At 39.8% G+C, this 22,155-nt stretch overlaps 1 protein-coding gene and 1 long non-coding RNA gene across 3 annotated transcripts; one reads left to right on the plus strand and one right to left on the minus strand.

The window, feature by feature from the left end:
• Positions 1 to 74: 74 nt before the first annotated feature.
• dare (NADPH:adrenodoxin oxidoreductase, mitochondrial) lies at positions 75 to 11,276 on the plus strand. 2 transcript variants are annotated; one of them, XM_022840095.2, is made up of 11 exons: positions 75 to 377; positions 1,035 to 1,330; positions 1,743 to 1,958; positions 2,284 to 2,403; positions 2,576 to 2,674; positions 3,997 to 4,086; positions 4,558 to 4,654; positions 5,003 to 5,097; positions 5,501 to 5,768; positions 5,973 to 6,149; positions 8,775 to 11,276. In XM_022840095.2, the coding sequence occupies exons 2-11, from the start codon at positions 1,100 to 1,102 to the stop codon at positions 8,903 to 8,905; spliced, it is 1,524 nt and encodes a 507-aa protein (XP_022695830.1). In that variant the 5' UTR covers positions 75 to 377; positions 1,035 to 1,099; the 3' UTR covers positions 8,906 to 11,276. The 2 variants fall into 2 exon arrangements, with proteins under 2 accessions (XP_022695830.1, XP_022695840.1); XM_022840105.2 differs by lacking the exon at positions 75 to 377 and adding an exon at positions 516 to 612.
• Positions 11,277 to 13,083: 1,807 nt separating this feature from the next.
• On the minus strand, positions 13,084 to 17,198 carry LOC111264383 (uncharacterized). Its single transcript, XR_002682835.2, has 3 exons — positions 16,840 to 17,198; positions 15,805 to 15,932; positions 13,084 to 13,247 (listed from the first exon to the last, which is right to left on the minus strand). It is a non-coding gene; the product is annotated as an uncharacterized LOC111264383 (long non-coding RNA).
• Between the last annotated feature and the right edge of the window lie 4,957 nt (positions 17,199 to 22,155).

Raw genomic sequence — 22,155 nt, forward strand, 5'->3', positions numbered from 1 at the left:
CGGGACAAGTTTCACATTTTAGATAGCTGTAAGAATTTGAATAATAAATAAGAGTAAGTTTGTTAGTATCGTTGTTGAGGCTGCTGTTATTACGGGCGCGTTCGAATCGCAATAGACGTAGGTTGTCCGTAACTAGCCTGCGCTAGTCGTCACCCTTCAGGAGATAACACGACCTAGATGCCTGTTAGATAGACGATAGTTAGCCTTTCCTAGGCCAAGTCTTAGTTTTCTAACGCACGTTTTACACGGTGACATGGAATGCGGTGTCACTGCAATCAAGGAACTTTAACAGGGGCACCTACTCGCGTTGCCCCTTTGACGACGAAGAAAGTATCTTTCACATTCGAATCTTTCGCGAATTTTCAACCAGCGGCAAGGTAAATCAAGCAGATCAGTCGGGTGATTGTAGTGCAGTTGCATTCTACAATGGTACTACACATAAGTACTGAAGAGGCAATTATTTGATGTACGGCTGCGGGAACTTAAACTTGTTATCAGCTGTACCCAGCCAAAACATATGGCTATAAGTGGCAAATACAATAATTTGCTTTTGGTAACACCTGCCTTGCCCTTCGGTAAAAACAGTCTGGAGACGTATCAAGGAGCCATTTGGTAAAAAGTGTTAAAAGACTTCCAATTTGCACTATTTCTTTGTTTTGTTAATATTGATGACAAATGTTGTTGTTGTAGGAACTTGTAGCTACAAGAGAGAAGCCGTATAATAACATATCATTAGTTCTACTAACGTATCACACGTGCTATTATCAAATGGTGTCTTGCTAGAAAGGTGTTTTTCTTTTTATCAGAAAGTTTAAACTTTTCCGCGCGGACATTGTTGAAGTCGGCAGTGATCGTCTGGGCACGTTGTGAACTAATCGTTAATATATCACTAATGTAAATTTGAGTTATTAAAAATCGGCGATACTGAAGCGATTAGTGGTTGGATCTCTTGTCAATCAAGCCCTACCGAATATATTCATAAAGGAAAACAACCCAAGTGGATAAAGTTAACTATTTCTCGACTGATATTTCAGTTTGTTAAGTGTAGGCGCAGCGTGGACCACCAGACCAGGTCAATAATTGTTTACAGCGTGGAACCATGTTATTCCGAAGGAGTTTTGCAGTCCGAAGTGTCGGTGGTACCTTCGGGGGTTATCATAAGGGCCCTTCCCTCGTGGTGATGCCATCTCAAGCCGCAATTTCATTGTCCATATCTTCGAGCAATCATCAACAAAGTCTAGCTAAGTCCATCACAACGCAAGCAAACATTAAAGTTTGCGTCATTGGAGCAGGTGCAGCAGGTTTTTACACGGCTCAACATATTCTAAAGGTTAGTTTGATCCGAAAAATGTCGGTATTCAGGTGCTCTCCCAATGTTATGTACCACAATTTTTGTACATGCAGCTTACTTGCCTCTAGTTGTATGCAGCAATGCTCTTTGGAATATCAATGAATGATTTTCGGTGTGTCACAAAGATCACGAAAAACTGTATAAAAAGAAAAAAAATGTGGCTGACAACCTACGTTTTTACGGATTTGATTAGTTAAAAACCGAGTTGAAATTATATGTTAGAGAACGATCCTGTTTGCGGTCACCTGCAGCGGGAAATGATTTTGCTTTACGAGTGACAATCAAATTATAGGCAGCATTGATAATAGCTTTGTTGATCCCTGTCGGTAATAACGTACCGAGACAAGGCGCGCTAACAACGCTCAACTACTTGTTACTTCATCTTGTTCAGTCTCCTAATACAGTGGTGGACATTTACGAAAGTCTTCCTGTTCCGTTCGGCCTGGTTCGATATGGAGTAGCGCCCGATCACCCTGAGGTTAAGAACTGTATCAACACGTTCACGCAAGTGGCTAAAAACCCCCGATGTAACTATTTCGGCAACGTAAAACTGGGCGCCGACGTTGGTTTGCGAGAATTTCGGGAAGCGTACCACGCCGTAGTTTTGGTAAGCTTGGTTAGGTAGGTTTTTGCTCAATACAAAATAGCACATTTTTGTCACCCATACATATGTCGTCATCAGTGGTTTTCATAAATTTATCAAATGTAATAATCACTAATTGGTCACTAGGTCATCTTTTTTTTATTAATAGGGTTAGTCGTGGCAGGGTTTAATGCCTATTTACAATTTAGTGTTGGTAATGACTTATGTTATAAACATGCGTCGTTAACACAATACGGTCAGTATTTCTAGCTTGTGCCGTAACAGGTCATAACATCTGCGGACGACGCAAAAATGGTCATTAAGCTAAATGCCTCTTAATATATTCCAGACGTACGGCGCCGACAACGAACGCCAACTAAATGTACCTGGTGAAAAGTTAAAAAATGTTATATCGGCAAGGCAACTGGTTAACTGGTATAACGGACATCCTTCTAGAATAACGAGCACAGTAAGAATTACATATAATTGTAATAGTACAGTCACAGTCGTTACGCATAACTATCTGAATTCAAGGTCACCTTATCTAACTATTCAATTCGGCTTAATTTAACTTTAACAACTTAACCAGTCGATGCCAATGAACAAAAATTGTGATTGCTTTTAACCTATAATATTTTTAGGATATAAGTCTCGAAACGGAACACTGTGTTGTCATCGGACATGGAAATGTCGCTTTAGACATTGCTCGAATCCTGCTTTCACCCCTCGACAAAATTAAGGTGCGTATTTCGACTTTCTAATCAAGTAATGTCAAAACAAGGATGTCTTTTAGAACTCTTTGACAGCTGAAGGCTTGCCAACAGTACGATGAAGCCTGTCAATAGGGGAGCACACGAACTCCCGCTCCCTTTGGTTAGTATGTATATTATGGCCAAGATAAATTAAGCTCAAAACAACTGAAATGCTTATATATTCTTTCTGAGCAAAAATCTGTAAATAAAGTTTTATGAAAGCCATTTCTAGTACAAAAATATGTCAATGTCTTTTGCTGCCATTTCCTTTTTTATAGCACGTTATTTATCATAAAATGTTTACATTGATTTATAGTACGAGATTTTCATTATGTGTTTTCAGCAGAGTGGATTGAATAAGCAATGCATGGTCTCTAAACTTCTCTAACCGTGAGTGAATTGCTAGCTGACGCGGTTTTACCGTAACGGAGGAGATCCAATAGATATTTTTCAATATACAATTTATCTTGCATCGATCGCATTTATCGCAGTCTGCTTAGATATCTAATTTTTGAGGAGTGTGCTCGACATTCAGATTAACAGAAGCGACAAGTAGATTATAGCGTACGGTTTTATAACAGCAGATCGTGCTAGTCGTAACTTTTTTGGCCTATCAGCTTAACTTTTTGTGCGCTATATTTATGCGTAAAATAAAAGTACTAATAACGAGAGCGTGAAAGTGAAAAAGTGTTTAGCCTATAGTGGCCAATTTTTTTATTTAAACAAACTTGAAGTTTTACTTGAGGTTATTGTATTTTGCTGTAATCCAGGGCGATGAATATCTAACGTTGTACAAGGGACGAAGTGTAGAACTACTTGGAACATTTTGCAGGATCTAGAAGAAAGTTGGAACCCTGAAGAAAATATGGGCGTTACGGGGTTGTGATTTTATTAGTGCTTCAAGAGCTGTACTAATATAAGGAAACTCTTGACCATTTTTTTCTTACCATATGCAGATATTACTTTACCATTGGGTAATATAAGCTTCCGCAGTGGCATGCACAAATAATCGAGCAATTAGCCTATTAAAATTAAAGAGAGTCCTATAGACCACGAGAAAAAAAAAAACGTGCAATATTAACACAGGCTTTAAAATCATCCCGTATGCCTTAGCGTCGAAATGAAATAAACAGCTGTTAGATTTTTGTATTTTGACTATTTTGAAACTAAAAAAGTTCAAAAGGTAATTTTTTCCTTTATATGTTCTCGATAAGAAATTTGATCATTTCTAAATTTACTTATGAATTTCACTGTATACGAATAGTATGAGCTTGCATGTTGCGTTATGGAATCCGGTGGATCTTTTGTAGGCAACGGATATCACGGAAGAGGCATTGGAAGCACTGAGCCACAGTCGAGTTAAACGGGTCACTCTAATCGGACGTCGCGGTCCCATGCAGGTAAAATAGTCACGACCATTGCATAATTTTTCCAAACATAACTTTATGAATTTATATTGAGTTGTGTGTTGCTGGAAAGGTGTCGAAAATAAGAAGGCTATTGTTGTTCGATTGAAGTATATTGGTTAAAACTTATTTTCACCTTGACAAGTTATGTGCAGCTTGCATTGAGAAAGAGTATGTCTATGTAAAAAAAAAAGTCTGTTTTTTTAGACGAATCATTAATTTTAATAATTTAAATTGTTTTGGATCTCAATATTGAAACACAAAGGACTCTATGAGCGTGATCTAAATTATTAAGCAGGGTTTGAGAAAGAAACAGGCCCTCTTAAAAGGTTCAAGCACATTTCAATGGAGAGGACTACTTCATGTATGTCCAATGATGTTCAGGTTTATGTTGAAATCAATTGATTTATGTAAGTTGTCGAAAGATGTCGAAATAACTTTTTTCTCTTTTCTTTATATGCCTAGGTGGCCTTCACAATCAAGGAATTCCGCGAGTTGATCAAGCTACCGCAAACGTTACCATATCTACACAGAGAGGACTTTAAAGGCATTGATACGTCGAGTATGTTTTTCCGATAGATTTCAAATGTAAAGCCTTCGAATGTGTATGTACAAAGCTTTAGTGAGCACAGGAAAATCAGGTAGGGAAAAGCTATAGGATCAAACATCGATCTAGACCGTGAGAGGATGAAGCAGCTGAATTGGAATGAAAGTTCAACTAAAGAGATTTTCTCTATACTTTATTGAGTAACTGCCGTTATCGCAGTCGTTCGCATAATTCATTTTATCGCATTTTAGATTTGGCATTTAGAGTTTCTAAACGGAGTCTACCTTGATGCATTTTATTTAAGATTAAGATTGATAAGGTTAATTAACGTAAGTTATATTATACTCTACTGACAATTCACAGAACTAGAAAGGCCCCGAAAACGACTGACCGAATTGATGTTAAAAACACTCAATGAACAGCGTACGAGTAGTCTCGATGGGTGCCCCAAGACAAAGGTGCGACGCTAAACTTTGTTCAGCTTGTTAGGAATTCTCAGTAAGATTTAGACAGTGCCTTTCATATGCATACTTTTTATTATTGCTATTTTTACTGCAGGCTTAGGTTTTGTTGCTTGTGCGACATAAAGGGGTAACTCCATAACTACGAAGGGATCTACAAGAAATTGGCAGTTAGATATAGCGATAGATCGATAGATGAACGCGTCCGCATCAGCCCTTTAATTGTGGCAAGCTAATGCCATTAAACTAAACAAAGAAATTTCCATTAAACAAATCCGGAATCGAATTAGCATCCACTTTTTGCACCATTAAAGCCCGTATTAAGCGCTTTTATTAATACGAAGACATAATATTACACGGTACTTATTCGGCGGATAATTAATATTATTAAAAAAATTAGGTCTGCGAGTTGAAATTTTTCCGTTCGCCGTTGGAGTTCATAGAAGATCTTCGAGCAGAAGGTTGCGTCGGCTCAATCTTGTTATCCATAAATAAACTAGAAGACGGTGGTCGTATAGCTGTTCCGACCGGCATGGAAGAGATACTACCTACAGGACTCGTCCTCAAGAGTGTCGGCTACTCTAGTAGTTGTCCAGATGACGCAATCCCATTCGACGGACGAAAGGGTATTATCGCGAACGAAGCTGGAAGAGTCACTGGACTACCAGGTGCGTCAATAGGCGTTTACCACAAGCTTACATTTACAGAAAGTGATATGTATTTGGAAAATAATAACCTTCTTTATTCATACAGCCTGTGTAGAGTAAGTCGTTGGTGTCGTCTCCTTCGACCAGAGGTTTTTCATTCGAACTGAACTTTATTTCATCGAATTATGCGCGTGTGCATTACAATCTTCAATTGTACGTTCTTAGGCGTCTATTGCAGCGGTTGGGTGAAAACGGGTCCTATTGGAGTCATCGTATCAACAATGAACAGCAGCTTCGAGACAGGCTCAAATCTGCTTAGCGACATCAATAAAGGAGCGATCGACGGTACTGTCTCGAAACCCGGGAGAAATTTCATTGTTAACGATATCCTCAAAAAAAAAGGTGTGTGTGGTCGATGTGTTTGCGGCATTTCGTGTTAGTGACAGCTACCAATTCGATGTTATGTATGGTGTCTTTCGCACATAAACGTAACAAAATTACGTTTCCCATCAAATGTGACCTTCAACTGTTTGTCGCACGTACATAAATTATAAAAACATAGAGTATTTCGCCTCGGCTTTCGTCACCTGATGGAGCATCTATAGATGAGCAAACGTCGATAACGTCATACATAGTTTAGAGGCAGTCGAGTGTGCTTGTCCCTTAATTTTTTCAAAGTGAAACACACATGGTTTGTTTAAATATACAATATATATCAAAAGCTACAAATATACAACATAAAATATGATTGTGTATGAACTAGCTGAGTGTTAATGTTTGCAAGGTTGTTAACTAGTGTAATTATGCTACGCTATCCAGAACAAAAAGCGTTATAAAATGTGTGGATATAACTTGATTGGAATAGTGACACTTTTACGTTTAGCAAGTAATACGATGAGAGGCCTGCACTGCGAGTCGTATCATTTTATAGCGATTATTTCTGCTTACTTGTTTCGGGATGGTGTAAATTTTAGGTGAGATTAATAGGGATTCAGGATTTAGTTCATTTGAGTCTGTATAAATGTATCGTATGCTTCCATAAGGTTGAAGGGCTTTTGCACACCTTTGGTCAACGTTCGAGGGTCGCTTTAATAAGCATATTAGACGGTGGCCAGTTGTTGCATACAGGCTTAGCAGTAGCTTCAAAGATGCCAGCTTTCTTCCGTCTAAAATAGGTAGATTTCGAATGCTTAGTCTTTTCCAAAGAATAGGAATCTCGTACATGGCAGTCGGTACAAGTTTCAAACTAAATAATTTACCTGCTGTTTCGATGAATATTTTTTTTTGTGGATTTTTGATTGCAACAACAGCAACCATTGCCTTTTTGACTTTCAGCAAAACATCTCCCTGTTGCCGTTGATACCAAACCGAGGCACGTAAACGAATTCATGATTTTGAGGGTCGTTCCATTCAAAAAAAGCGAACCTTTGCCAGCAAGCTTTTCTGAGCTTTATTATCTTAGTTAATTAATTAATTAGGTGACTGTCGCAGGTAGGGTCCGCTTGTGCAGTACATAATGGGGTCGTCGACATACAATATTTTAGCTGCTTTATCAATATGGTGGTCCTCGAGCTCAAGGAGAAAGCTACCTTGAACTTTCGCATCGAATATGACTTTTGATTGGAACGACTTGGTTCCGCGTCTATTTTATTTACTACAATTTACGGCTGTTATTGATCTACCAGCACGAAATCTATGCTGTTCGTTTGGCAAAGCCGGTAGTCCAGGAATAGAGTTAACCGCTCTATGAGGATACTTCGCAGAAGTTTAGAGACACATCTTTCTTTGGCAATTCTTTTCTAAAGCCTCGAGTCCGTGGATTCTTTTTTCCTTTTAGAAATAACGATCATGGATCCTAACCTCAGTTATGCACTCGTTGAACACGTAAGTCTAATTAAAGGCTAGGGCAGTTGGATTTTTATATGTTCCTTGGACATTCGCTTTCCTAACGTTGTCATGGAAGAATTTGGAAGATATCGTTTACCGGCTCCGGATACCTCGTGTTAGTACTGTCATCTATTTGTTCCTTGATAATCAAGGCGAGGTGTGGCAATTCGACCAAGATCGAATTTCTCAAGCTTAAAATGTTTCGGAAGTAGGTTTCTAGGATCTTTGGGGAGACTAGACAGCTTGGCCTGGCAGGTCGAATCTATCGGAATCATACATAAATTGCTCATGAAGAATTTTCAATAATTTCATTTCACTCTATTCTTTGGGTTTGGCTTTTACCCACTCGAGACAGATTTTTTTAAATCCTTAGTCCTGCTAGTCATTGTCTTAGGGCCAAATACGTCTAACTGAGATTCTTGGCCGGTAATGGTGTGCGCTTTACGTTTGACCATTCACTACGGTCTAACTGTTAGTTGTCTGATGGCCGCACAGCTTATTAACGCTGATGTATGAAACAAGTCAAACGATTTTACGTACGGATTTTCTGCCTGCGAGAAGACAGCATCTGCAGTTCCTTCTACGTAACTGCTATTTAGCATACGAGATTAAATCTATTAATCATTTGTAAGATAGCCACTTTTGATATTTGAGTGTCACTCTTATTTCGACAGCTGTCCCTTATTGAGTGGAGCGGATGATTTAGGCCGATATACAAAACCTGCTCCCTGCTGGTATTTGTGGCAAATAATCTGAGGTCAAGGTTATTATATATCCTACAAAGGTACCATGGTTTGTTACGGTCATTGACTGACCAAAGCCGAAAGCCTCTTAAAATGCAGTTGTCTGTCTTTGTTTCGGTAGAGAAAAGTCAAGGGTTATGTAGACAATCGCATTATCCGTGTTAAGAACTGAGTTAACGCGTGTTTTTCAAGTATAGTAACTTACCGGCCCTAGTCGCCACAAGGCCGTGACCCAATGCAGATCCCAATTAAACCGCGCCGACTCTTACAGCTTTAGCAATAATTTGAATATATAAAATATTCGAGATGATTATTGATGAAATATCATTGGAAATATTTGTCGTGTTATATAGGTTCCTTAAGAACTATGCAGAATGTAATTTCTGTGGTCTCCTAGGTGTTCGACACGTGACGTTCGATCAATGGGAAAGGATCGCTGCTTACGAGGCTGAGATGGGTGCGAAAAAAAACAAGCTTGCTGATAAGGTGCTATCCGTGCAGAAAATGTTAGAGATTGCGTGGTCTTAGCATTGACTTCCCGCTCTGCAGATTGTGTAGACTTCGAGTAGTATATATACGTCGCGTATACCTGTTTGGAAGGGCCTAAGACGGCGCCGAACATGGCCTTGGCTTCTTGTATATACACACAGCGTTCGTCAACCCGTACGCCTGTGCTACGTGATAAAATAGAACTTTCTAGAAAAAGTTTATTAAATATATAGCAACATTTTGCCACGTGACACGATTGCAATTATATACAAATGATTCATTTATATGAGAAAAACGTTGTTAATAAATGTAAATTTCCACTTCTGTTTGTAGAAACTGCAACATCCGCCGCACTAAAGTGGTCCCCTTACTTGTACTGGATTGAAATATGATTTAACTGAGAACAACGAGAACCAGCAGGGTTAGTAGGGGTGCAGTACGCAGCACAAGTTGATAGATTGTACGAAAATCCGCGAAAATGAGCGTAGGTGACGCAAAATCTGACAGCAAATCGTGCTTAATTTCTGCTTAATCAGAACGTAAGAAGTGGAGGTAGACTTTGTGGATTTATAAAAACAGGACAAATAAGTTCGGCTGGTGTTGCCTAGATTCGAAGATGCGTTTCGAATCTAAAGCAGAGTGTTTACTTATTTGTAGTGCGTCTGGCGACTTTATCAATTTCTTCAAACAGGAGGACAATATTATCCTCTAAGGGCGCTATACGTAACCGCCATGATTAGATCAGAAGTATCGCGCACATCGGAATTACCGCGTGTGATGAGCACATCGTATAAACTGGTCAGTGCCTATTAATTCAACTTAAGGTATCCACGGATTATATGGATAACATGTTGTCGCGTAATGAGTTACGTTCGATTTTGGTGGCCACCTTTTGTACGTGATTGTCTAATCACGAGCTGATTAATCAATTTGATGTTGACGCATTCCCACATACCGTTGAGTATATATTGTTGGAAAATAAGTTGAAATTTGGAGAATCCCAATATAGAAGTCTATTTCATTTGTAATTATAAGTTGTAGGTGATAGTTAGCACAAAATATAGAATCACATGGACTGTCAACTGATCTTTCATACGGTACTGGTTTAGACTAGAAATTTGGTAAGGAAAGCCTACCCGTCCGTAAGTGTTACGATACGAGCATTTATATCTATGGAAGAGTCCCAAGTGCGTCAAGAGCATCGGCTGTGTTACCGTGTAGTCTTATTGATCGGAGTATTTACATTAGAAAATTGGAACAGGTTTAGGAGCGCCAACTTTGGCTTACAGGGATAGTTTCAACGAAACTGTTTTTTTTCTTTTCACGGTATCTGCCCACAATGTAAATAGAAACGACAACTCAAATGAACAGTGAATTATGAGACGTCATTACACTTTTTACGTGTTCCCCATTACTTATATATTCAACGATAAATCAACGATTAATAGGTATATTCGACCCAAGACATACATGATACTGGTCCAGAAAATAGATCAAGCTACTGCATTCATACCTAATGTACCCAATTTACAAAGGTAAGTGGTGGGGTTGGCAGAGTTCTAGTGAGGCAGCGACGCAGTAACGTTTAACGCAGTAGAGCCGCTTTTAGGAACCGAAATTTTATACTGGTTACGTTTCTCATTTTAAGTAGGCGTCAAGTATTTGTACAAAAATATTGCAGTGTGTTGCTTCTGTTTGTATGGATTAAACTGGAGATTGCAAAATGTGTAGTTCAGCCGAGTGAGTACTTGAGCTTGCTTCGTATGGTAAGCGTCGATGACGTACAGGGCGAGGCGTAACCGAACTGCAATAATGTCAGTTTTCCGGGTACATCCTAAGCCAAACATCACACCTTTTTAGGCACCGAACAAACCCCATAAGTCCATTCCAGCCCTGTTTCTACCTCACGATGTGTTCTTAAGTTTAGTACGCAAATCTATCGTCAGGAGGCCATCCCATGACGGTTCAGTGATCAGCCAGTTTAACGCCGCAATACCATGACGAACGAATACACAGTGTGTGGCTGACTTCAATTTATTGTTATAATGTCGTTGGCGGGAGCCGAACCAGTGACGCCTTTCGAACGATGGCTCGCTATTTATGAAGGCTTCGTGCGAATAAGTGATGCGTCGAAGTTGAGATGTATGGTGTAGATCAGTGTTAGCAGCCTACGCATTGACTAATAGATACTTAGTAATATTGTACGACGTCACTTGTCGTTAAACTAATGCCGGTCAAGAGTGGACAAGGTTGCGGACGCTTATGGTGTCACTGGGTATTTATTGATCAAGGCTGTGAAGTTGAGGAAGCCAGGAGTCGTCGGTTCATCCTTGCCAACATATACACTGTGCAATAGGTATAGTTTAATGAAGAAATATATTAATGATCGATATTTACCAACCATCAAGAAGTACTTCGTTCTTTTTTCATTCATTCATAAGAATATAATATACTTAAGTAGGGTGCTTATTCAATTGGTATATACATTAAGGTTCCTAATCAAGAGTTAGTTTTCTGCCTTCACGTAAAATAGGCTATGTATTTTGAGGTAACTATTTTCTAAATTTGTAGGTGTTTTTATGTAGACTTTAGCGCATTCAAATGAAGTTGCGCCAATTCAATGCGCTTATTCTAAACACTGAGCTGCTATCAGGTAGCCAATTGAAACGGTAATATTTTAGGATTTTTTTAATGTATTCTTATATATTCTAATTCTGATTTTTATTATATTTTTGCTCAAATAATAAGATTAATTCGATTTTTTCGAACTTAATGTTTTGTCTTAACTTAATGTAGTTCTTTATCGTTTCGAGTTCAGTTGTGAATTGCGCCAAATTAAGTACGCTATCTAGCTAGTACCAGTTTTCTATCGTCGACAATTTAACATGTTCACTCTTCCCGTGTACTTTAGATCGATCGTTTGAAAACATTCGAACACGTGCTGATGAATCTTTGACCTTCGATGTCCGTGAACAGCTTGGAATCGTCGCCGCACACATAAACGTCTTAATTTCTGGTGCTCTTTTTCTATGTATTGACTCGTATGCATTGCTTTCCCCCTAACAAGCTCATCCATTTAATACCGCAAATTCCAGATTACTTCAAGGGATGCCTGAGGAGTCCACTGAATGAAACGATGATGTTCACCTTTGATAATTTTGAAATTTAACGAAGTACCTGCTTGACTTCGTAGCATCACTCATGTAATAGGAACGTAAACGTAAACTTAACCTCAGATCCGTCTAAGGCAGGTCATTTGCTGATTGCGCGATATATTCTCATCGGTAGTTCTCTATGCTTCCAAAAAATCCCGTATTTTTAGATAAAATTTAAAGAAACGCAATGTTTGTTACGATGTGGTCGTATTTCGATTATCACGGAGTCGACCGAGTGTCGATTCTAAATAACTATTTAATTATTTTGTCTTTGATTTGTCTTACATTATGCTTCTGATGTGACCGAAACGGTTTCGAAGTACAGGTCTAACTTAAACCTTAACAGCAAACGTTTCACAAACCGCTCAAAAACTATCACTTCGTATTCAGTATGTTCCAGTCTTTAGACAGGACCTACTACACGTCAGCCGTGCTTAGGTCCGCATCAGGTCGGCACTCCAGGTTTTCGGTATGTTTATTAACTTACAGAAAACTGTACATGTATATCTGACGAAAATTGCACACACAAAACAGGGTTGTTCCGGAGGTCGAAATTTCATAGCGTACAGAAAACGGCTAAACCGACTGTCCTGCAGTGCTTGTACATGATTTAATTAAACATTGATGTTAGGCCTACATGCTTTCAAGTTTTCATTAAACGTTTCATTAAAGTTTCATCCATTAAACATTACACAACAGCAAATCATGTAATCACCACTGTAGGCCTGCAAAGGTACCTGCTACATTTGTTCGAGGAAAATTAAATATGCAAAAGCTGTCAGTTTCCTACGGTTGTCTACTCACAACTAGCGTTTTCCTTAAAAATCTTTCGACGGATTGTGCTCGATTAGTCTTTTACTCGAGTTCGAGTGTCTAAGCTAAGGGTGCTAGCACGGAAAACAGTCAAACCAAAATATCGTAGCTAGATCGAGTCCACATGAACTATATTGCTTTTATATACGGACGATTTTTCTTCCGGTAGTCTGTCTATGTATCCCCGAGAGGACTTAACCACGATACCTTCGATACGGTCGGTATAATTGCTTTAAGATTCTGCTATATTGACGAGTTTTGGGGACATGGTTCGCACAAACGAGCTGAAAACTGCCCGTGAAACGAACAATTCCGGCCTTGGGCGGTAACTCATTCGAAAGATTACCAATTTTTGTCAACAACACTTTCTTTAAAAACTACGTTGACGACCACTCTCGACTGCTTGCCGTCATCTACAGAAAGAAGAAACAAGAAAAAGATGTCTTTAAAAAAGCTTCATGGCATAAAAAACGATTCCCTATGACAGCTGCACTATGGAAAATACCCACTATGAGGCCAAGGTATCATTGGCAAAATTCACTGAGTATGCCTCCCGCATATTTTCACTCCTTTCCAAGACTGCGGTCGGCCGATTTTTAAGGTACATGCTTCGCGAATATGTTTCCACAGAACTGACATGAATTAACATGGTCTGCCCATTGAAAATCGTAGCCGACTTTCTTTTTTTATCTATCAGGAATCAAGTGATAGGACCGACGTCATTACTATATTCGGACACACAGCCGATGTACAGTGACCAGATGTGTATCGGTCTTGGATTTACGGTAGGCGAGGACATTATTTTTCGGAAACTTTTTCATTATGAATACTGTTTTTCTTTGAAGGATGCTTGAAGGACTTCCGCCGTTGCTACGATTGTATTCACACCACCCTCACCCCTAATATATATGACACAATATATCATATATATATATTGTGAACACCGAAATGACTATTTAGGGGTCATCGATGTATGTATATATATATATATATATATATATATATAGATTCACAGGGCAAATTATCATAGACTGCAAATTATTGGGACAACCTTTACACAATATGCGTTCAATCACGCAGAAGGACACTCGGTGTTGCGCCTTGTAGGTTCTTCTACGAGAAACTAATTACTTTGAGCGCTGCTATTAAATGACCGCTCATACATATGTATAGGATATAATAGCATCTTGAGCAAACAGGTCTGATCCTTAGGATATAAGTTAGGCCATACATGGGGAGCAACAGGGTAATCCAATATACGATGCCTCCGGAGCTCTGCTCAATATTGTAGTGAATCTGAATGAAATTCGTGAATATGAGGAACGGCATTTTTTTTGAGCCATGGAGAAAATGTTGAAATCTCTTTAGCACAAAAACAACTATATCTTTCAAGAAAGGGATGATTGTGACAATAGGAAAATCGAGTCCGATGGAGCCCGTGATGAAGATTCCAACGGAGATTTGCGCCGTACAGAAAATTAGAACGGCCAGACGTGATGAAGTGTTCCGAATCACTGCGCACGGTATGCCGCGACATTTGAAAATATGCCGCGGACTCAAATTTGCGATTAAGCCAATTGCGTGGATATCGCTATATGCACACGGAACAGCGTGCTTTTCCCGCCTATGATGGATAAAAATGGTTAAGGCTAAGCCATCTTATTGCCCTTACCCTAACTCACCTACTATTTAAGTTCTGGCGCAAATTTTTAGGCGCCGAGTTTCACTTCCAACTATTATTTTGAGGGAGTTACTAGTAACGGTTATTTTACCGGCTTCTCGAACCACTTCTGCACCGCGTGTTATTGATGTTCGATCAATGACAAATGCGGCAGAACTTGGGTAGCACGTAGAAAACACAGTCCTGAATAACAAAATTAGGCTGAAAGCAAAACGTAAACCTGCTATCTGCTATCCAGAATGCTCTCCTAGTCTGTTCATAGCGTAGTTCATAGATATGGCAAAGAGTCAAGTCCTTCTATTTTGTGGTTTCGATGAGTTATAATATAATTATACAAAAACAGTACGTGTAGAGTTAAACATTAAATACTTTGAGAATATAATTTTGATTGAAAAAAATTAAGTAAATAAAGATGCGCTTTCGCGTCGCAAAATATGCGCAACGTTTTATATACTTGTATAGATCTCATTTCTTGCTGAAGATTGCAAGTACGTGTTTTCATACCAGAATACTGATAACGTTCTCCAGTGATCTCAGCATTAGTCTAGCGGTTGATTTCTAGGGTATACCAGAAATCCCCGCTCAATGGAGTCTATCGAGCGCCGATCTGTAACTGTTATCTTACTGGGGGCAGCAGTCGCTAGTAGTTGGAAAGACCAATACAAATTGAATTGAACTACATACCGATGAAATGAAATAGTTACAACGAAAAAGTCTCCTCACGTACTTTTCGAAGCCATTTTTGTATAATATAGTTGACCATGGGCATAAAAAAGTTCTAAGAGGAACAAGCTGTTCGGCTCTTGATAGATACGCTTTTTTTGCCTAGAAACCAAGCAGATCATGTTTGTACAACGCCAATAAAGTATTATAAATGTTGTTTGTTTACATGCCTTCATTATAATAACCTGATAGCTCTTAGGTCCAGTACACAATGTTCTTGACAAACCTACAAAATGTCATGGTAAATGTTGTACAACCAATCTATGGGATAAGCGGAATTAAGCCATACCTACTTCAATGTGACTGTAAAATCATGTGGCATCGTCCACTGTTATATAGAAGACATGTATATATGAAGAATATGTAACTATGCGTCCAGCACGATAATTTCGACTCCAACTTGATTGAATCTGTACAAATTCAGTAATATTTTTTAACGTTTGTTTTGCCTGCTCCTTGTAAAAGCTACTGTTAAGCGGGAAATTTAAAACATTGGTTCCTTAGTCTTATTGAAGGTTGGTACTCGGCAGTAGCTTAAATCGTCTGCGAAGCTGCTATTCAATTACCTGGATTGATCATCGGTTGATAGTGCAGCTTCACAACTTTCTCCCTCTTTCGAAACCAGCGAACGGAAATAGTAGAGTGAAGACGTAGTTGCGCTAAATACGACTTGCGTTGGAAACTGAGCTCAGTCCTGTCAAAACATAGATATTATAGTAGACGTGGTAGTAGCGTCGTATACCAACCAAATCATGATGGTTACGAGAACAAACGCACACGTGAGGGTTTCCGTTGTCGTATTCCAGATATTCGAAAACTATTAGGCATTCGACGCTGAGCGTCGATTAAGGCGCAAAAACCTATCAGTAATTGTATTTTTTGCTGCTCTATTTTTAAGAAAACGAAGTCCGTCTTATAATGTTCTAGGAGGAACTGGTATAAAGTACCAATCTGTCAGAAGCTGAATGATGCTTATAGTAAGTACTGCGTAGCTCCATATAAAGAGTTATATTACACCCAAATAATTAAGTCTCATAACAGAAGCGCATTTATCCCTATCTGTTTGAGTAGTGGGTAAGCCAGGCGCGCATGTACAGTAATTCCTATAGAACTGTCATTACCGCGAACAGCGCGAAGGCCTTCCTGAAGTTAGTTCAACAAGAACCGAAGATGAGTGTTGCCAGCTAAAAACAGTTACAGGATAAAAACAGCGTCTGTCGACCTTTTTGGGACCCACGGCCATATTGGAAGATATTTCGCTCTTTTAGTCCGATTGTCCTTGCTGTTAGTGTAGATAAGCGGGCATGTGACCGTCTCAAATCACCTTGCTTAAGAGTTTAAAGTTTATTGTCTGAAGTTGCCTGCCTTCGGGAGTGAACCTGTTACGGTGCTGGTTGGCCACAAAGAACGGGCCACTCCGGAAGGGGCCTACTAGGATCTTCGATCTGTTCGCGGCGTTTTTCAAACTTGCGGGGTTCTTGGGATTAAGTTTTTTGACAATAATAATGGAGTAGTTTTTGAATTTTTATCGGAAAATTCTAATACGACTGGGGCACGCAAGTGGTGGGTAAAGTGTTTGTAACAGTTACTAGGAACCGTACCGCATTAGGCGTAACGGTGAAGATCGCGTCCTGGCATACGATGCTGTCGTCTTATCATCCTGCGTCGGTACAGCCGCTCAAAAATAACTCGATTTTAATGTCTTCAGCTCGCCCTGCTGGTCTATCTCTGAAGCTTGCAACTTGTCTGCACCTTATTAAGTATTCTGCCTAAGCTCTTTTGAGCTGAGAGGCATGGTATGGGGCACTTAACGTTGGCTCCGGTTCTTCTAAACTAAATTCAACTGAATTTCGTCGTAATTTCCACGTAATACCACTTGAATCGACGATTTATCAAATACTACACTATTATATAGTACCCCAACCAGCGGTATATAATATATAATTCTATAAAGGGTAATGACTTCACACAGTTGAAGGACTACCCTTTATAGAATTAAGCCTGTGGTAATAACAATGTTTACAAACAGAACGTCCTACACCGTAAACAGGACGAATTTGAAGCTTAATGTTTGTTGTGTAGACAATGGGTTTATAACAGTTGTTTTGCGTCTAGGTAATTCGCATCATTCTACCTTGGATATCGTTATGGTCAGCCACGACGCCTACATACGCGCAGGCACGAGTTAATAACAACGACAAGTTCGATTTGGGCGTCGATAGCTTAGGCAAAGCTCGACCCAAGCGAGCGGCTTTAGCCACAATCAACCGCCTTCCTCACCGTGCAGCACCTACCGTTGACAATAGTCATATCATTGAGAGTGTCGCTAATGGCAACCCCAGACCAAGAGTGGCAATCTTCGAAGACGATGGTACAAATTCTGAAGTTGTCAAATTTGCTAATATTAGTGATAGCAATTATATCTATGGGAGAATTTCATCGAATAGAAAACGGCTCCATAGGAAAAAAGCACGACACGTTAACCCAATAAAAAACGAAAAAATTACGCACGAAAGTCACAGAACGAGTCTAATTATGCGGTACCACTGTTCAATTGGAAGACGATCGATGCACCTCGCCCAGATATTGTAGAATATTATGCTTTGGCTCCTAACATGAGTTGTTCATTGAGATTAGGAGTCGATTCGATATCATGGCGAGCTATGAAAGAGGACATATCGAATTTTGTGCTACCGCAAATCGCAATTGCGAACTCAGAATTTTCAGATAGGTTGGTTTTCATGATGAAGACTCTACGTACACTGGATTCGAATTTAAGTTAAGCGATTTCTTTGTGGTTGAACATCCAAGAGATGTTGATAAACGTTACATCAGGAACCTCGTCACGTCTACCGAAGAATTGGCAGAATTTTTCGCAGTAGACGACAGTAAAGACAACTCAAAGTACTGTGTCAGTGTGTTGTTTTCAGGTAGAGATTTACGAAAAGCTTACATAGCATATCGAGGAGACTTGAGCAAATCTACAGGCGCATGCTCAAGGCATGACCCTGAAAAGGACCGTGCAGCGCAAAATGCTGCCGTTATTCGCGTGACTGACGGGTCGGGTTTTCACGTGAGCACTGAGTATTCTGCTTGGGGCATCGATACCGCAAGATATAGAAACTTACGAAGGCCTACAGTACGCCGTAAGGGAAAATATTCAGTATTCTGGCGAGCCGCTGATAAAGTTTTCAGCTGAGGACATCAACAGAATGTCGTACTTTATCAAAAACGTGCTTTGTATCACGCGAGAACCGACATGCGGTGATACTAAACTAGATTCGAACGAAGCGTATTATAGGAGATCCGTGTTGTAACTTAAATTGCACGTTGCGTGAGAACGCAACGTGCAGTGACAGGAATCACGAATGTTGCCACCGATGTAATTTTGCTCCGAAATCATGGATTTGTCGGCCCGCGGACTACGCCAGCTGCGCAGATGTAGCCAGATGTACAGGTGATGATCCGTTCTGTCCTCTTGCATCAGCCAAGAATGGCACCCTTTGTCGAAATAATGGCGTTTGTATGCAATGGCGTTGTGGATGCAAATAGATATGCACAGAGCTCGGTTTAAAGAGCTGCCTCTGTAGTGGGGAGCTTGATGCGTGTAAGGTTTGTTGCATCAGTCCACAATCAGCAGTGTAAACCATTCAGTGTGCCACTCTACCTGGACAATGCTTCACCCTGTGAAAATGGTGGGGTCTGTTTATCTCAGATGTGTCAGTCAAGCAGTCTTAATGACACGACCAGGTGCCCAATTGAAACTTCTTCGCACATAATCGAAACTTCCTCGAAGAAGAACGAGAATAGTTTCTGACGATGGGATGGCATTAACAACTCGAGACTGCGAACTAAAAAAACTGAAAAAAAGATAACGCATACGTAACTCATTTTTAACCACCCAGCCTGGACGGGAGCTCAGCGTTGTGTAAACACTAGGGAACCTTTCCAATGCATTTCTTTATTCATGTTGCCTACCTGGCTTCAACTACAAATGAATCAAGTGACACAGAAAATTCGATTCTTCTAAGAGGTGTATCTCCAAGTGTCACCCCCTTTGTGTGAAATCATGTAGGGGTTAAGTTGAAGTAGCAAATATACGGAGATAATAAAAGCTATTTAAAAGGTCAATCCACATTATTGAGCTGTAAACTTAAGTCTTTGCTTTATGGTCCAGCCACCCGTCGCCCATGAGAAATAAGTTATAAGACTTCTATTGGTTTTACTACCGTAAATAAACCAATGTAAAGAGGAGAGGAAAATGATTTTTGGTAGTCACCTGGCAGCCTGTAATAAATAATTCCTATAGGCCTATAAGACTTTTTTAAAATTGTGTTTCTTACGACGTTACAACGCCAAAAAACTATGGCCCAACCCAAAAATGAAGCGCCACATTTGCGGTTCTATCGGTGCAGACTGTATTTGACACCTAAAGGTACTTCCTAGAAATGTTTTTCTATACCTAATTAACAAAGATGATGTGACGAAATGAAAGGTCGATCGTGACCAACTTGCTTCGAAGAACTTAGCGAGTTTCGTGACGCCATTACCGAAGTGCGAAATTAGCAACGAGGACGCGTCTGCAGAAGTATAGACGTACAGGAAAACGGAACGGGACGTGATTTTATCTATTCGCTGTAATTACGGGGTTGCGTTTATAACATAGCAACGACCAGGTAAAGCAAGACGTTGATTTTCCTATGGAATGAAATAATAACATAACGTAACGCGTCGAAAGGAAGGTAGATGCGCAGAAATTCACGTGACTGTGAGCCGATTTGTTGCTTTATCGAATCTTGATGAAAAAAGTAGGAGCCATAACAGGTAAATTGAAAAAATTTCAACCGAATACTTATGGACAAGTAGGAGCATGCGCTGACATTTAGGACGGAGTTAGGTTTTGAACCCCAAGCACAAACTACGCCAAATACAGTTTGATGCCTAAAGGGTGAAACAAGTATTAAACGAAATTAGGACCCGTAGGTGGATGCATTGGAACCTAGGCCGCACACAGCCTTACCCTTACTAAATATGATTTGGATGAAATTTTAAAATCGCAGACTTATACAGTTCCTCATTATACAAAGACGATGCGTGGATACCGGCTGGTACGATTAGCCGTGTCGAAAACAAGTGCACTTTCAGACATGGCCAACAACAGCTGGATTCGCCACCTCCAATCATCGTATTGTTGCTACGTTTGGTGCTACTTGTTAGTGCTAATAGCGCTTGCCAAAGACTCAGCTAATCGAACAAAGGTAATCTATAAGCTAGGAGTAAAGTTAGAATCAGCCTGTGTTCAAAATTTCACCTAATTTTCATTCATCTTTCGGGCCAGTATTACCGCAAGTGAATGCAACAGCCTAGTATGCATTACAGAGCTATCCTCCTGTCAATCGAACAAATCCTTTTGCGAATTAATCACAGGATGTTTAGGTGATTCGTATTCTTCTCAGGTCTACGAATTCACACGTAGCAGGTATTCCGTTGCGTCATATATATACATATATCGTTATCCTTCGGAATTTATAGGCTGGTTTCTACTAGATACAGACCTCTCTATGGGCTATTCTAGATTAGTTAGTTTGCGGTCACTGTATAGTGCGACTTAAGGATCTTCTGGATTTTCGCCAATCGACCTTCGACCAATAATGCTAGCTTTGTCCACGAATTCTCGGTGAGTCACCTGGCCGAGCTGTGCACACATGCGAAGCCCATACTCTCGCGTACCTAGAGCTTATTACCTCTTGCACAGTGTATTCCGTTCGAATTCTTGACGCTACGAAGATTTGCCTATAGACGATCCGTAGTTTATTGGTATTTGCCTTCCCACTACCAGTGTGCCCGGAAGGCCGTATTTACAAATCTATAATGAACAAAAGACAGCAGTTCTTGCTCGTGAAGGCGTGCACCTAAATTAGGCATGGCTCAAAAAGGCCGATGCCATTCACCAGAGAATACTACTAGTATCAATACTATGTTTACTTAAATTCTATGAGTTTTTAGTTCGGTCATTGTTCTACGAAGAGCACTAAAGTGGGACGGTATGGACGCGAAATAATTGCAATCCATCGTCTGTGCGGGTACATACGCCGTACTGAAAATGCATACGCATTAAACGACGAAATCTACCGCCGCATTGCTTTATCTTGCGATAGATAGTTATTACATGGAGGTCCCGTATACATATATATATATATAGAATTGACTGTTTACTTGCGTGGACAAAGAAATCTCTATTGTTAGTTAGTAGTTTACGTCCTGCTTACTAGAGATGTGGTTTTGTCTATGAGTGTTAGCGAGAGGTCTTTCAGGCTTAGCCGAATACCATTGTAGGGAAAATATTCATTAACGTAAGATGAACTTCATCTATGAGAGCAAATTAAGTTAGCAGCGCTGGCTTCTCGGTGAACAGAATGGAGTCTACCAATAGCCAGTTTATTTCTATGAACCAAGAAATAGGATCGTAGCTTGAAGCCGGGCGTAGGCACGAAAGTTTACGCTAGATATGATAGAGGAAGCCATTATTTGCTTAAAACGGGGATGTGCAGCAGACTATAGTGTCGAAGGTAAACCGGAAACGAAAACAAGGTACCATAAATTGAAAAGTTGGAAGCAACTAAATAAAACCTCAGGAAGCGCTCATTATGCAGAAGTTAAGGGCTATACGCTTCGTCTTAACCGAGGACTATTTAGCAAAAAATCGAATTAGTTAGGGTCTTTTTTTGACATTAACTGCTTGCAGTAATACAGGCTTGTAATTTTCAGCTAATTTGTAAATAAACAACGAAACGTTGCTTTGTTGGAGCCATCGCTAAGCGGAAAAATCGTCAAAATATATTTTGATTAAGAGAACATACAGCTTACGGACAATATTGCTTGTTGTTGGTCTTCTCGCCTAACAGTACCAAGCAGTA

This window comes from Varroa jacobsoni, unplaced genomic scaffold (assembly GCF_002532875.2).
Source record: "Varroa jacobsoni isolate VJ856 unplaced genomic scaffold, vjacob_1.0 scaffold_96, whole genome shotgun sequence".
In the NCBI taxonomy this organism is placed as follows: Eukaryota; Metazoa; Arthropoda; class Arachnida; order Mesostigmata; family Varroidae; genus Varroa; species Varroa jacobsoni.

Excerpts from the sequence above, each read along its gene's own strand:
- dare (XM_022840095.2), top strand. The coding sequence starts at position 1,100 with ATGTTATTCCGAAGGAGTTTTGCAGTCCGAAGTGTCGGTGGTACCTTC. Across the intron at positions 5,098-5,500 it reads ATGGGTGCCCCAAGACAAAG|GTCTGCGAGTTGAAATTTTT; the intron begins GTGCGACGCTAA and ends TAAAAAAATTAG. Across the intron at positions 6,150-8,774 it reads CGATATCCTCAAAAAAAAAG|GTGTTCGACACGTGACGTTC; the intron begins GTGTGTGTGGTC and ends GTGGTCTCCTAG.